We start from the raw sequence: 16692 nt of genomic DNA on the forward strand, positions 1-16692 counted from the left end.
TAGGTATCGTTGTTCGTTTGCATTTTTGTATCTTCTTTCTCTAGCATATCATCATGTCTCGCTTTTTCAGCTCCTCCGAGAGGGCTCTCGCCAAATGACTCGGCTTCGACAGGAACAAGCTTCCCGCGCATTGAATGAATACGTCCGAGATTTTTGCCGCCCCTGGAGGTGCTGCGGAATCCTGAACTGCTTCATCTGAACAGATGACATGTTAATGGTGTTATCGATAGCGTCCTGCTCTTTCGCTGAAATGCACTGAGCTTCACCAGGTGAATTTGTCTTGTCCGTACCCTAGTTGGAGCTTCGAAGCGCTTTTTTATTCATACTATGTTGTTGGTTTATGTACATAAGTGAAAACAAAGGAGCGTAGACATCGTTGTGTAAAGCAAACTCCTCCTAAACTGCCTCCATGATAGACCTAAATGAGTGTAGTATAATCCCAAAGCGGTACAAACATTGTGTCTTGCAACTTATTATCTGCATCTGTGAACTTCCATCTCTTCTCTATGAAGTCCACGCCATGTATAAGACTGGAACCGAAGTTAGAGCCCGCCAGGAAGTACAGGTGCAATAATGGAGACCACAGGTGCAAGAGGGGAGACCACAGGTGCAACAGCGGAGACCACAGGGGAGACCACAGGTGCAACAGCGGAGACGACAGGTGCAACAGGGGAGACCACAGGTGCAACAGCGGAGACCACAGGTGCAACAGGGGAGACCACAGGTGCAACAGCGGAGACGACAGGTGCAACAGCGGAGACCACAGGTGCAACAACGGAGACCACAGGGGAGACCACAGGTACAACAGCGGAGACCACAGGTGCAACAGCGGAGACCACAGGGGAGACCACAGGTACAACAGCGGAGACCACAGGTGCAACAGCGGAGACCACAGGTGCAACAGCGGAGACCACAGGGGAGACCACAGGTATAACAGCGGAGACAACACCGGAGACGACAGGTGCAACAGCGGAGACCACAGGGGAGACCACAGGTACAACAGCGGAGACAACAGGGGAGACCACAGGTACAACAGCGGAGACAACAGGGGAGACCACAGGTACAACACCGGAGACAACACCGGAGACGACAGGTGCAACACCGGAGACCACAGGGGAGACCACAGGTGGAAGGGAAGTGACCACAGGTGGCAGACCGGAGATCACAGGTGGAAGAGAAGTGACCGCAGTTGGAAGGGGAGTGACCACAGGTGGAACGGTTGGATTGACACAGCGGATTCCACTAAGTCTGATCCTTGAGCCCTATCACCAATTTCAAATTAGCATTATCCACCAAAAGTGCAAACTAAGAAGTCGTGCAAGAAAGAGTGTGATTAGGACTTGAAATGGACTAATCGTGTGAGGAGGCCAAGGGTAGAAGGGGGTCAACCTACGACTGTAGAGGTAGTAGAGCAGCATCTCACTGTGCCGCCACAAGGGGCACCCAGAAACTGAACCGTGCCGAGGAGATTTCCGAGGATAGAGTTGATGAGGTTGAATATTCCGGGGGCCACGCACACCTGCCTGAAGGTTCCAGCAGGGCATTGTGCAACTACCTGTCTCGGTTCAAGTCCACCTGTAGTAGGTACTGCCGAAACAGTGAGAGCTACGGAGACGACGGAAAGGATAGTCGACGGCTTCATCTTGGGGTTAAGATGAAGAGAAGGTTTGAGGTTGTGAGTGATGATAGGATGATGACAAGACAGGTGCTCAGTAGTTGTGATGTTTTGTGTTGTTGTGATGAATGTAGCTAGGGACGAAGGGTGGTAGGTCTTATATAGACATTCCAGCGTGCTAGATTGAAGTAGCCACTTGATATTCTGTGTCGTCTGCTCTTGGCATTTGTCACTTTGATGTCTGCTCCAGCTGCACTAGCCATAGCTGATCTCATCTCAGCCCGTCTAGATACAAGAAGCCCCTCTGGGACCTAAACCTACCAAGAACTCACTATCTTTTCTGGCTTACGTAGGGGAAAGAACCAACCCTGGTGTGTGATTGATCTGCAAAAACATAACGGCAGACCCGCTGTCACCCAAAGTCACTTCTTCCAGGGCCTCCGGTGGCAATACATCTCTCAAAACGAGAGAATCCACAAACAAAAGGATGCTGTGGTAACACCCTCATTCGATGCAACAATTGCTGCAATTAAGTGCATCTGCAGTTTCCAGTTTCTGCACAGAGCTTGATTTTGGTAGGTACTGTTGCTTAATGGACCTGAAGGCGTTGGTGGGAGCCACAACACAGTAGTGACCCAGACGAAGCAGACCCAGTGAATCAACATCAAAGCCATACAATCCAACCATTCCCCAAAACACAACCCAACGATCATTTCCACACAACAGGCCTCCACCAAGAGATCCAAAGACAACTCTACACACTCGTGGAGAGTGTTCGTGACACGACCAGACCGCTAGCTCCTAACAAAAGTAAAAGGTACTTAGGAAAAGTGTACCACGGTACATTAGGCGAGAGGGGACCTCGCGTAAGACAAAGATTACGTAGCTCTAGAATCAGGTGTTATCGCGCTGTAGACATGAATATTGAGCCACTGACGACAAGCTACCAAAAGTGCCTTCAGTAGCATTGTCCACCTAAGATCGTAGAGACATAGGTTCCCCTCTAGATGTGACTCTACCTCTCTATGAGTATGACTGCTCAGCTATCTCTTTTGCATTACGTTCTATTTTATTATAGCAAAATGCTAGGCACGGGCGGAGTAAGACTCAAATGAGAGAATTCACAAGTAAAAGGATGCGGAGTAGGACAACACCACGGAAATGAGCATGGTCGAAACTTTGAGGCCTTGGCAACAACTGTAGGTCACAGCTCTGTAATTGCTTTTCTGTGCATACACCTGTCTGTTGTGAATAAGTTAGACTTGTGGCTGTTGTGCATCGGCTGGCGGTTTCCGACGGTATCGAAACGATGTGTACATAGATGGTTGTCACTGCTTCGCGACCGTAAGATGCGTGACTTGTGTGACCTTGCCACCAGGTCAATCGTGAGAAGTGTGGTAGGTGAGGCTGAGAAACGCGCCGGGTCGATAGTGTTCCAACTCTTCTCATGTTCAAACTTTAATTGTCTACCTCGAGCAGCGAGACCTCCACCTCCACCGTTCACTATGCTGGCTTTCGCCTCTCAAATTCCATGCCAAAAATCTCTTCCATCGCTTGCCCGCATGCTTCAGTACACGCACCAGCGTTTTACCACTAGAACACAGGGTCAGACGATATAGCGCAAGAAGAAGCAAACATAAGCGTACCTTGTTCATCACCACCAGAAGGCCTGATTCTCTAGACGGTTCTCGACGTCGCTCCCGCCGGACCCAGAAAACCGGAATCAAAACAAAGCCTTGCGCTCAATTATTGCCGAAAAAGGAAGTGACCTTCCGCGAACTATCATCCTTGGATGTATTGACTGCATTGCCGTCGCTCGTGGCGCCTCTGGTACCTTGCTCTTTGCTGGTCTTGACGTTTTCATATGGCTTTTCTTCGCAGATGGTGATGTCTTCTTAGGACCTTGAGTCGGCGATGCAGGCGCAATAGGCTTACTGCGCTTGCTCTGTGGCTCGCCCTCTGCGGTGCTGCTAATCGCATTCACATCGTCGCCCTCTCGCTTGATGGCTTTTGACTCTGACCTCGCTTGCGCAGACGTCCCTAGTCCAGGCAATGACGCGCTACCTTCGGTACTTTCCAAGCGATCTGTCGTAGCACGCGTCTCATCGTCGTGCTCGACTCTAACCGTGTCTTGATCGAAGATGACAGGCACACGATCGTGTCTAGAATGGGAAGAGGTCTGTTGTATGCTATTAGTGGGGTGTATATAATAGAGCGATTTAATGCATCGTTCTTGTGACGAAGTGTTCAGCGCATTGTTTGCAAGATCGAAAGCGCGATGATCGGCTACGTCACGCTGTGGTGAGGTTAAGCCCCGAACGGCAATACACGCGACGGGCACTAAAAGTTCATTCCGTCATGCACTCGATCCACCACCCGCCAAATGCCACCTCCCACACCGTTTTGCCCTTTCCTCTGTCACTTGGTCCGTCTTTCGCATGTCCAAGCATCGGCGTTTCCGATGCATCTTCTTTTGCTTTTGTGGTGATGTATGCGCACAACCGTTGACGACATCCTTATCGACAACAGTCCCATGGGCGGGCAACCCCTGATGGTGTTTCGTCGTCACCTGCGCAAGTACAACTCCAGCAATTCGTTATGATTTTATCCTGGCTCGCTTGACCTCATCAGGCTGAAACAATATCGTACCAAGCCTCTCATGATCCACAGGTAGCGAGGGATTGCGCCACTCGTGGTGAGCCTGCGGCTCAAATAATCGTATTCATTGTGGAATATAGGTAATATCTTACCGAATTTAACATCCTTATCGACATTGATCCCATGAGATGCCCTATGAACTCATATTCGACCAACTGTCAGGCCGGAAAAGAAAGTGCAGCCAAGTGTAGCTGAAGTTTCGTCCAGCTAACACCTTGGGTTGTAGCGAAGCCAGCGTCACAAGTCGGAAAATCGGACAGGTTTGGCTAGTCTCCTGGGGGATGGTTGTGCGCGGTGTGCACGGCTGAGATCTTACATAGTCTTAGGTCGGTGTCGTAATTGCTGGCTTGCTGGACGAACTGGGCGAGTATGTCAGCTATCAAGGCGCACGTCATTGTAGGGAAGCCTGGCTCGCGTCCTCGAAATTGTCTTGACTGACAAATCGGTCGCCGCTCTCTCCTCTTCGGATCTAGCATGCTCTGCGACATGGAACGACCCTCACGAGCTTGTGCTGGGGATTTCCAGTGGGCGACCACGCGACCTACAACAGACTTTTCAACATCATCACGCGTACCAAGTCGTTCTATAGGGTGATATCACGCAAGACGTGCAAGTAGGAAAGAGCCCGGCTCCACGAAGCCTTGATCAGACATCCAGACCGTTCGAAGAACCGATTGAAATCTGGTTGGTCTCTGCAACATCGCTGTGAGCCACTCTCAGCTGACACATCTTGGTAAATTTGATCGCCTTGCTAGCCGGCCATAACCTCCTCCTCAGCTCAGCTTCGACGGTGTTAGTCACATGCGCCTGTTCTTGATCTGGCAAGTCAATGCAGCCCCGTTACAGGACACTGATGGCGTACACCTTCCACTGAGATCACGAAATCGCATGGTACGCAAGCAAAATTGCAGTCATAGGCACCAGCTCGTCCTTTGAACCGACTTACGCAGGCGGTGTCCTCGACTCCAGCCGACCGTCCGCAACCATCACCACCCTGAGCGGAGGTGATATGCCATGGTGCGATAGCGAAGACCACAAGCACTAAGCGGTTGGGAATGGATACCTCTAGAGCCCTCCCAGTAACGCATTCCACACCTCGTCGGACTACTAGTACTATTATGACAGCCAACTTCCACCAGTGCTAGACTCACGCATCTTGTATACTGTATTTGCGGGCACAATAGAGTAAATTCTCATCCATGTAGTCTAGCATTAATCGATCTTCGTTAGTAAAAGCAGAAAACACAATGCTTAGTACCTGTAAGGGGCTGGGCTCAGGGAGCTATCGCACAGGTATACTAGAGTTGTATTCGACGGAGATGTGAGCTACGGACTGCTAGGGTGCTGAAGGTTAATCGGTGGGGGAGAGATACGCAAGGTCTTTGGTAGTGGCCATGTTTTTCCAGTATCGATTGAACAGCTGGCTATTCAAGTAGTCGCTTAAATACTATCTGCTGCGTGCAAGTGGTTCGTGAAAACATCGACTTTCGTTGTCGCGCATGTTCGCAAATCTCAGACCCCCAGTTAACAACCCTGAACTTCCTACCAAGAAGGACAATCCGATCCTTAGCTCGAGTGAACATGTCTCAGCATATCAAGAAACTGGGTTACGCATCCGCGCAGATCATTTCGGCCGCTTTCTCGGCGAAAGCGTAGACGGCAGTCAAGATGTTCCCTCGTGGTATGATTGGCAACACACTCGCATCGCAGATCCGCACATTCTTCGTTCCGTATACTCTTAGCCGTTCATCAACCACGCCTCCTAGCTCTTCTTTCATCAGCGAACATGTGCCGCATGGGTGGTAGTTCGTTGCTGAATTGATTGGGAGGATTCCTTTCGCATCCTCGAGTGATAAAACCGGGTGCGGAAAGCTTCGAGGAAACCGGTTTCCATTCGGCTTCAGCATGGCGGCAAAGGTAGGCTGCTGGAAGAGTCTCTCGATAAGCCGCAAGTGGCGAGCCAGTATCTCCGTATCAAGAGGATGAGAAAGGTAGTTGAACTTGATTTCTGGCTGCCGTGAAGGATCAGACGGGATATGACAGCTTCCACGCGAAAAAGGGTGGGCCAACATGGCAACAACAGTTACATAGTTGCCATCGACAACAGAGGGCGTGCCTTTGGGAAGTGATTCAGCGTCTCTATGACGCTGTAAGCGCAGCATGAAGCTAGTGGCCGTCGCTTCACTGGGGCTTTCAACCGCTTTTTGGATGATGCAAAACTGGGCTTTTAGGCTCGGGTTACTCTCTTTTTCTAGCCAATGCTCAACTTTTTCAATGAGCTCCTGCGTCTCAGACGATGTTTCCAGCATCTGCAGTGGCGTAAAGGCAAAACTGTATGCTGCCCCTTCCGATAATCGACCGGTATGACTCGTTTCATATTCCAATAATACAGCCTTCTGTAACTCGGGATCTCGCAGTACTTCATCACGAGTAGGGACGTCGTCTTGAGTTTCGCATGACAGGCCGCAATTCAGGTGATCTTGCAAGTTCTCACCGACTCCTGGAAGCTCGTACAGAACCGGGATATTCGCGGCTGCGAGGACTTTGCTGGATCCGATACCTGATCGTTCTAAAATGGCGGGAGACTCAAACGCTCCCGCGCAGAGAATGACCTCTCGACCACCGACAAAACACCCCTCCCCTTTGAATGTGTAGTGAACACCTCTAGCATAGAGTCTTTTATCAGCGATGAACCCCTCGTCAAAGTCAATCTTGTCCACCTTGACGCCAGCCATCAATGTAACGTTGCCACGCTTCAAGGCGGGTTCTAGGAATGCAGTGCCTGCATGGCTTCGCTCGCCTTTTGAAGCATCGATCGCATTCGCGACAGTGACGGCTCCGGCAGCGCTCTCGGTAAACCTTGAAGTATTTGTCGAATGACCGAGCTTTTCAAAAGCTTTTATCCACTGAGATTGAAGGAGATCCATGGTGCGCGGAAATGACGTCTGCACGCAATCGACATCGTCGTTGACTCTAGGCCCGAACTCTTCTGCTTGCCATCGACTGTAACAGTCTCTCATGCCCTGTGAGCTCCACTCTTCTCTTCCCGGACCCGACAGAAGCTCTTCCGCAATACGATCATGCCACTCATGGTTTGGAAAAACCACACTGTGACTGTTAATCGCACTGCTACCACCCACCAACTTCCCTCTCGGGTGCTTTACTCTCCTGTTGTTCAACCCCGGCTCCGGCGCGGACAAATATTGCCAATCATAAGCAGGGTCCGACATCAGCGTCGTCGATAGACCTGGAGTTTGGACTTTGGGATCATCGCGAATATGTTCTCCCGCTTCCAGAATAAGAATTCGATGATCGGGTAGCTGCTGTGAGAGACGTGATGCGATCAGACATGAGGCTGATCCGGCTCCGACCAGGATGAAGTCGTAGACCTCAGCATTCGTATGAATACTTCTGCCCGGCATTGTTGAAATAAAGGTGTTGAATGTTGCGGGATGGAAAGCTTGACGCTGCGCAGCCTTTAAGGCTACCAAGCAATGAGGCTAAGCAGAACGCTACAGGGGTAGCGGCAGATAAGCAATACAGCATACTAGCGAATTTAGGTAGGTGTAAGTGACCATCAGCGAGTCCCGTGTGCGCCTGATTCTTGTGGCGTCCATTCAAGAGGAACTTGAGCGCTAGCACCGCTGCAGCAGCAGTGGCGCTTATGCAATACTCGTTAGTATAGAAAATATTAGCATTGAACACGATGTCTGCCTTCTTCTGTGTTGGGGGGCGCTGTATCCATGGTTTTTTTCACGACTTCTTAATAAAGATAGGTGGACGCTTGCAAACGATTCCAGACTGCCGAACAGAGGCAGACGCAATGAGGGGGATGATTTTGACAGCTTGTGAGGACGTTACCGCAAAGCTCAGTGTTTTGGTTGATTGGAATATAGGTGTCCAGTATCCATTGGCGGCATTATGCATATGAAGGGTTCGCATTTCGGTCAAATATATACAAGACAAGCTGCAATCTAGATAGTCTCTCCATAGGGCGCCCCCTCGAGTTTAAAGCCACCTGGCTGCAACTTTTGAAAGACAGCAGTGGGATCGTATATCTTCGCAATTGACTTGAGCTTTTGCAGTTTCTCGTTCCCGTAGCTCGGAATTACGTTCTGATACGGTCCAGCATAGTTGAGGTAGATGTATTCGGTGTACACATCCCGGTTCTTCGCCTCAACCTTGGCAGCATTCATGAATTCCAATGCAGCCTGGTTTAGCTGATTGTCTTTAGACGCGTCATCCCAAACCATGTAAAGTAGCGTGTGCATCAACGGGCCATCAGTGGGAGAGAGGCCGAGTGCGTTACCACCCTTCTTACTCATTTGTTTCATAGCCGGCACGGTGAAGGCCTGGAAAGTCAAAGAACCTTGGTCGGCTAGAGGGCCTACGTCTGTTTGATGGCGTGATTGTAGCCAGCTCATGAAGTCGCGATCGAGCTTGTACGTAGCTGCCCAGAACGCGTAGCGGTGACCACCGGGCATCTGGCTGGTGAGCATAACAGTGTCGTTTGCCAATGTTCTGTTTAGAGTACTTGCTCGAACTGAGGGAATATCAAGGTATTTCTTGAGAATGGCTGGTGGATTGGCCTCGTCAACTGGCTCGAGGTACTCCAATTGGATTTGTCCGGCCGCGGTGCCGGCCGTCATAGCGAACGATAAAATTTGAGCCGATTTGGGATCTTCAGTGGCGCCTTCAACCATTGACGCGAAGGCATCGATAAGCGCCGGATAATTAGGTGACATATGGACACGAGTTCCACCCCACATGAGCCCCTGAGGAATTGTCTCCAGCTCGAACCTAGTAACAACGCCAAAGTTGTTGCCTCCTCCGCGAAGAGCCCAGTATAAATCGGGGAATACGGTCGGTGTAACTTTCAAAATGATGCCTGACGCAGTGACGATCTCGTAGGACGCGACATTGTCACAGGCATATCCGTAGATACTGGACTGGTGCGCAATGCCACCGCCCAGAACAAGGCCAAGGCCCACATCTGATGCGCGTCCACCGATGACAGCAAGGTTATACTCTCCAAGCTTTGCATAGACAGCTCCCCATCTGTTTCCGGGCCCGATAAAAGCAGTCTTTTTGTTGCTGGAAAGGGTAATCTCGTTCATCGCCTCCAAGGTGACAGTTATACCATCCTCGATGCTAGAGGCGCCAGGGAATGCGGTGTGTCCACCCCCCTTAACTGCGAAAGGACACTGAGTAAGACGAGAGACTAATATCATAGTCGATACGTCGATGGATTTCGAAGGTCTGAAGACGCAGGCTGGGTCGACTGAAGCTGCCTGCGATGACCAATATGCGCTTGTGAACGCATCATAGGAATCTGACCCGCTAGAAAGGATCTTGCTTCCGAATATGAGCTTTAGTGAGCTGCACTGTTCATTGAATGAGCTGGCATGGTCTAGCAGGGGGAGTAGCATATTTCTTACAGCCGTAGTACATGGACTAGAAAGCGAACGCTTCTCGTTCAATGCAACCAAGTCGGGGAGAGCGGAGATGTTGACACCGTTAGCAATAAGGGCTTCAGTGACGTTGAAGTCAGAAGGTTCAAAGGCGTTTTGTGCGGTCGCACATGCGGCAAGAGCTCCAAAGGAAGCAAAGAAAGAAGTCTTCATGCTGACTATGGCCAAGTTTTCGCTGATATAAAACTTGCAGCCTTGCAGGGCTATTTATTCGATGTCGCAGAGACCCTGGCCAGCTGTATGATCTGGCAGACTAGCAAATCTCCTTCCTCTTTGCGACTCCAAGGGCGTCTGAAGGATCGTACGTCGCTGTCTAGAAGAGCCGCGACATGTATCCACCGCTTAGCTGCATACCGTGCCGCAGTTCGATTCTTCTTGGGAGGTCGGCTAAAACGAATGAGCATACTTCAATTTCGGCGCATTAGCTCAACAAGAGTCGGGTGCAGGTACGCGCACTCCGAACGCGTTCATGACGGTATATGAAGCATCCTGGACGCGTTCCGGACAGCCGATGAACTGCTCGCTCATGTTCATTCGTCCCATGGCTTTGCGCGATCCACACAGGCAGTGCGTTGAATAGGAGAGGAGGTTGTACGCATAGGCCGTTGCCACAAGAAGTTTCAGAGCGTATTTCGGAGTAATTGGGTTGCTTTCCGCACGCCAAGACGGCGCTAAATCCGTGCCGCGCACCTGCGTGTGCCTAGATGACAATTGGACAACACCACGCGTAAGCCCTTCCATCTCTTTGCGAAGGGATTGCTCAACTCGACGACAACGACATCCGCAGGCGAGCTATACTGTCATCCGACAGGATGGTTTTGTGCCTCACACGCAAGCGAAACAGTGGACACGCACGGCACAGCGGATCTGACAGATGCCCACGGGCGCGTTGCGCGAGCGATGGTCTCTCCAGGTACAGTTCTCACCTGGGAACTTTTTTGTTCTACTGTTGATCCCAATGGCTGATTCATGTTTCCTTGTCTAGGAACGTGTAGCTCCGGCGTCCGGGTACTAGGTTTCTATGTTTTCGAATTTCTCCAAGGCCGGTCAACGTTCAGCACTTAATAGCTCTGATGTGCATAACCTCAGCAATGCTTCCATCGTGAAATGGAGTTCTCTGAGCGAAGAATATCGAGGTTGAAGTCAGATGCCGAAAACCATCGCCTCACCATGGCTGTGTTCAAACAATCAGCAACCGTGGATCCAAAACTGCAAATTGGGTGCGACCCCTTGATCAATGTGATCCCCTTTACTGGTAGATACGCAACCTGATAGTCGTGCTTACGCCGCATACTTGCATATACTGGAACCAAACTGGCGTCAGATAACTACTAGGCATCAGAACGCATTGTTCTGGACGATACTCTCCACTGTATAATTGCTGCTTCCAATTTGTTGCAACCCGATACCATCGCAGCGAATATGTCGGCAAAAACAAACGGGTTTGCCCAAGGGACAGTCCTCAAGGTCGCTTACTCCATGCTTGGTTTGACAAGTTCCGTTGTCCTTATCAGAATCGTTCTCAACATCCTCAAACCAAGAAGGTTAACAGCTTCGGACTACTTTGTTTTCATCGCCTTCATTTTCCACGTTACCAAATGTGCCCTTTACGTTGCGTTATCGCCCTACATGCAGAGGGTGTACGCCGTCTCGAATGGGGAAATACAACCTTATCCAGAATTGCTACATGACAGGGTTTTGATGGCGAAGATGGTGTTCATCGCCTTCTGCATGTTTTGGGCCGTGTTGTGGTCGATCAAGTTGTCGTTACTCCTGCTCTATAGAAGACTACTGGTCGGGATTTCCCGACACTACACCATTGTGTGGTGGTGCATAGCTGGAATCTGCTTAGTCGTAAGTCACCTACAGCATCACAAACCTAGTCTTCGAAACAGTCGTGTATGGCGCAGCTGATATTTGGGACAGACTTTCGCTGGCAACTACTTCTTCTACTTTCAATCATGCGGCACTATACCTGGATTTTGGAATGGAGGATGTGTGAGTCTTTCTAAATACATAGTGTAGAGTAGAATGTCTACTAATCTAGCCGGACTACAGACTGGGACAGGTCCGCACAGCACACAGCTTAACAGCCTTTACTACTCCTTTTCAGCAGATACATCGAGAAACGTGATGAGTATGTCATGGCACTCTTTCTCTCAACCCAAGTACAATTTATTCACTGACGACTTATCTAGTCATGGCACTTCCGATATGGCTCACATGGAATCTCCAGATGCCACGCAGCAAGAAGGTATCGATATTGTGTCTCTTTGCAACGGGTGTCATCTGTATCCTTTTCGCCTGTCTCCGAGTCACGCAGGTTGCGATCAACGCAGCAAAGCCTGAGGCCGTGGGTCAACCACTGGATCCCACTTGGCTTGCTATTTGGGGTATGGTAGAATGTTCCATCGGTATGTCAGATCTCCATAAGACCATTCATATCAACGCTAACTTCTATCAGCCGTCATCATTGGCTGCTGCCCTGCATTTGCCGTCCTCATCAAAGCTCTGCACTCGAAGACCTCGTACGACTCCCGCGGCTACCGGATGCAGATCAATAGTAACTCGGACAAGAATAAACGGAGTACATTGGTGCTCAAGACGATTGGGAGTGGAACAGATCTGGATCGAGCTCTTGGCCTGGACACGACTGACCTACACTGGACCGGTGTGTATAGTAGTCAGGAAGAGGTGAAAGCGAGGCATGACGGCATCCTGGTTTCGACCACAGTAACTCACGAACAGGACTCCATAGATGCTTCTAGAAGAGTATAGTAGTATAGGTCTGCGCATGCGTCGCGTCCCAACCGCCCGATGCCGAGGTCACCCCATGCAATTCTGTGTGCCAATGCGCCCGGTCTGATCATGGCGGGCCTGAGGCTGTGTCGCTTCGTACATCGCATGCTTTGTGTACGAGGTAAATGCAGGGGGGGGGGGGCGCACCAACAGCCAATCGGAGGTAAGGAAATCACGCCACCCGAGAACGCGTGGTACTAATCACGATATCCTTCTTCAGCACCACGGCGCTCTGTAGCAGTCTTGTGATTGGTGTTCTGAGAGCCCATGTAGAGCTCTTGCAGTGTTCTGATCTGATCGTTGCTTTGCAGCATTCAACGGTGGAAACCCCAGCCACAGGTGGTTTCTAAATTTAGTCGACAGGAAGCACTTCGTCATCTCTTGGCAATACCTACCAGAACCCACTGGACACAGTCATCATCCAGGGCACCCAACAATGATGGTAGCAGGGGTGAGACGAAGAATAGTCGGTTTGAGATTTGTGCCCAGCAGCGTTGAATGATATAGTTGGTCGCGCGGTTCCATCTTTCCCTCTCTCTCTCTCTATTTCTACCGTTTCCATTCACACTTCTCGGTCCTAATTTTTCCCTATCTTTTCTCTAACGCCATATTGTTTCTTAGAGCTGCCGACGCCATCTACTATCGATTTTCCGCGGACAAATAGACCGGCCTTTTGGCGTGATCCCTGCACTTCCGCACGATGACATTTGAGAATGATATGCCAGACCTCGAACGGGGACATCAATTGCATGACTTGGGTCCCACATCAGATGTAAGTAGCCCTGATATTACAAACATGTAGTCTAAGAAAACAGATCGTGATTGCTAATAATCGAGGTCCAGTACCATCCGCTTCAATACCACCCTACCAGCGAACAAGAAGAGGCCGATCAACACCTGCTGAACGACTCGCTTATTTCTACCAATGATTACTCGCGACGTGGGAATGCGACCCCATCATCGGTCTACAGCCTTACGGAGACCTACAGCGCAATACATCCTCCAACCACCGCGGCACCAGCCTTTGCCAATGTGGAACAGAACAGAGCTTACGACACCGGTAAGAACTGCTCCTGTGCGAACGACATGCGAGATGAACGCCGATTTCTGACATTCAAATACAGGCAGCTATGTACAGTCCGAAGACGACTGGGTTCAGAGGCAACAGAATCTATCCACCACGGCACCAGGTATCGGCGTGAAACGTTCGAAGACTCGCAAAGTCAAGTTGATTCAAGGCTCCGTTCTCAGCATCGACTATCCTGTGCCCAGCGCAGTTCAAAACGCCATCGAACCTCGTTACCGCGACGCAGAGGGAGCATACGATGAGGAGTTTACTCAAATGCGGTATACTGCAGCAACCGTAGATCCAGACGCATTCACACTATCCAATGGCTATAATCTACGCCCAAGAATGTACAATCGCCATACCGAGCTAATGATCGCAATCACATACTACAACGAGGATAAGGGGCTACTTGCTAGGACGCTTCATGGAACTATGAAGAACATTCGGGATATTTGCAACCTGAAAAAATCCAAATTCTGGGACGTTGGCGGCCCCGCTTGGCAGAAGATTGTTGTCTGTCTCATTTTTGATGGCATCGACAAGGTCGATCATGAAGTTTTTGACGTTCTCGCAACTATTGGAATTTACCAAGATGGAGTACTGAAAAAAGACGTCAACGGCAAACCCACGGTTGCGCACATCTTCGAATACACGAGTCAAATATCCGTTACCCCTGACCAACGGCTCATTCGACCTACCAGCGATGGGGGCGCTGCAAATTTACCGCCTGTACAATTCATCTTCTGTCTTAAACAAAACAACAGCAAAAAGATCAACTCCCATCGCTGGCTCTTCAACGCCTTTGGCCGTATGCTAAATCCAGAGGTTGCAATCCTAATCGACGCCGGCACCAAGCCAGGACCACGCTCCCTCCTTTCGCTATGGGAAGCCTTCTACAACGACAAGGATCTCGGAGGCGCATGCGGTGAGATCCATGCCATGTTGGAAGGTGGCAAGGCGTTGCTCAATCCGCTTGTGGCGATCCAGAATTTCGAATACAAGATTTCGAATATTCTTGACAAGCCTCTGGAAAGCTCCTTCGGCTATGTTAGTGTGCTTCCAGGCGCGTTTTCAGCATACCGCTTCCGGGCTATAATGGGCCGCCCACTAGAACAATATTTTCATGGAGATCACACGCTATCAAAGAAGCTGGGCAAGAAAGGCATTGATGGCATGAACATCTTCAAGAAAAACATGTTCTTGGCAGAAGACCGCATCCTGTGCTTCGAGTTGGTCGCAAAAGCAGGGGCGAAGTGGTATGTCTCACCCACGTCTTGTATAAAAAATCTATCTAACTTTGCACCCTCAAAGGCACCTCTCGTATGTTAAAGCATCTAAAGGCGAGACCGACGTCCCAGACTCAGCAGCCGAGTTTATTGGCCAACGCCGGCGATGGCTCAACGGATCCTTCGCTGCATCCCTCTACTCTATCATGCATTTTGGGAGACTTTATGGCTCAGGACACGGGATCATACGTCTCTTTTTCCTTCATATCCAGCTGATCTACAATATTGCCCAAACCATCTTCACCTGGTTCTCTCTCGCATCATATTACCTTACCACCACCGTCATCATGACTCTCGTCGGCACACCCGAGCCTTTGCTTGATTACCACGGCTGGCCGTTTGGCGACAAAGTAACCCCGATCTTTAATCATATCATCGGATACATCTATGTGGCTTTCCTCATCTTGCAGTTCATCCTTGCGCTGGGTAACAGACCTAAAGGATCTCGCCATAGCTACCTGGCATCCTTCGTCGTCTTCGGCGTCATTCAGGGCTACATCCTCGTCCTGACCATTTATCTGGTCTATCGCGCCTTTAGCTCAAAGCCGATTGACGAACAAATTTCCTTTGCTTCGGGCAAGGCATTCTTCGACAGCTTCTTCGGCGGCAGCACGGGCGTTGCAGGACTGATCCTCCTCGCAATAATAACCATCTATGGCTTGAACTTCGTCGCTTCGTTCATCTATCTCGACCCTTGGCACATGTTTCATTCTTTCCCACAATATTTGTTTCTCATGTCGACTTATATCAACATACTGATGGTGTACGCATTTAATAATTGGCATGACGTTTCCTGGGGCACAAAAGGTTCCGATAAAGGCGACTCGTTGCCGTCTGCAAACATCATCAATGGCAAAGGAGACGTCATGGTTGAGGAAGTGGAGCGGGAGCAAGAAGATATCGACAGTCGCTTCGAGAAAGTTGTTCATAGGGCACTTAAACCGATAGCAAAGACGGGTGACGATAAACCGGCGAAGAAGGATACCGATGATTCTTACCGGTCATTCCGTACTGGTTTGGTCTACTCGTGGCTGCTGTCGAACCTCGCGCTTTGTGTCATAGTCACGAGTGACGATTTTGCCACTATTGGCGTTGGTGTAAGTACCAGCGAAGATCTGAACATGCAATCTCACTAACATATGCCATTAGGAAGCTTCACAGACCCGTACGCCGATATACTTCCGCATTCTGTTGTACGCCACTGCGATTCTTTCCATCATCAGATTCATTGGCTTTTTGTGGTTCATCGGACGGACTAGTATTATCTGCTGCATCGCTAAGAGGTAGTTGTGCGCTTGCAGAGCGGCGGGTGATCATATGCATAGTCTTCATTAATCTTCGTTAGTACTTTGGGCAGTTTTGTGTTATGACGGCTGGGCTATGTGGAGTAATTGATGACGTCACGGACCCTGATTGTACACAACGCATGGCATTTTATCTGGTAGTCGCAATCTTGCCGCGGAGTACACTTTGGACATGTGTTGAGCCCAAATTGTCATGATTAACCTAAGGCGGAAAAGATCAAAGCAGGGAAAACACGGGATGAACCAAATGTGGTGGGGTTTGGAGATCATGATCGCTCCTGGCAGCATGGATCTGTCAGATCAACACGTTCACCTAAACATTGGAGAATTCCAACGCTGCAATGAAGCAAGCTCATACTGGCAAAAGTCAACACTTTGTTGCTTAGTGTTTAGCGCACGTTTTATTGAGCCGCAACGGTGTTCAAGTGTAGATTCTCAATCTAGCGGCGCGTGCCTTGGATCGCCGCTGATGCAGTGGCTTGCCGTCGCT

At 50.0% G+C, this 16692-nt stretch overlaps 3 protein-coding genes across 3 annotated transcripts; 2 read left to right on the forward strand and 1 right to left on the reverse strand.

The window, feature by feature from the left end:
- Window positions 1-8247: 8247 nt before the first annotated feature.
- On the reverse strand, window positions 8248-9897 carry ACET3X_000747 (uncharacterized protein; the record flags this gene model as incomplete). The annotated part of the gene is made up of 2 exons (XM_069448077.1): window positions 8248-9657; window positions 9712-9897. 2 exons carry the CDS (start codon window positions 9895-9897, stop codon window positions 8248-8250), a joined length of 1596 nt encoding a protein of 531 aa, XP_069310989.1.
- A 1269-nt stretch (window positions 9898-11166) lies between these two features.
- On the forward strand, window positions 11167-12522 carry ACET3X_000748 (uncharacterized protein; the record flags this gene model as incomplete). The annotated part of the gene is made up of 6 exons (XM_069448078.1): window positions 11167-11344; window positions 11582-11598; window positions 11671-11742; window positions 11803-11881; window positions 11943-12158; window positions 12209-12522. The coding sequence occupies 6 exons, from the start codon at window positions 11167-11169 to the stop codon at window positions 12520-12522; spliced, it is 876 nt and encodes a 291-aa protein (XP_069310990.1).
- Window positions 12523-13243: 721 nt separating this feature from the next.
- On the forward strand, window positions 13244-16185 carry ACET3X_000749 (uncharacterized protein; the record flags this gene model as incomplete). Its single annotated transcript, XM_069448079.1, has 5 exons — window positions 13244-13315; window positions 13387-13603; window positions 13668-14868; window positions 14924-15995; window positions 16048-16185. The coding sequence occupies 5 exons, from the start codon at window positions 13244-13246 to the stop codon at window positions 16183-16185; spliced, it is 2700 nt and encodes an 899-aa protein (XP_069310991.1).
- Window positions 16186-16692: the final 507 nt, after the last annotated feature.

The sequence above is a fragment of the Alternaria dauci genome, chromosome 1 (genome assembly GCF_042100115.1).
Source record: "Alternaria dauci strain A2016 chromosome 1, whole genome shotgun sequence".
NCBI classification, from domain to species: domain Eukaryota; kingdom Fungi; phylum Ascomycota; class Dothideomycetes; order Pleosporales; family Pleosporaceae; genus Alternaria; species Alternaria dauci.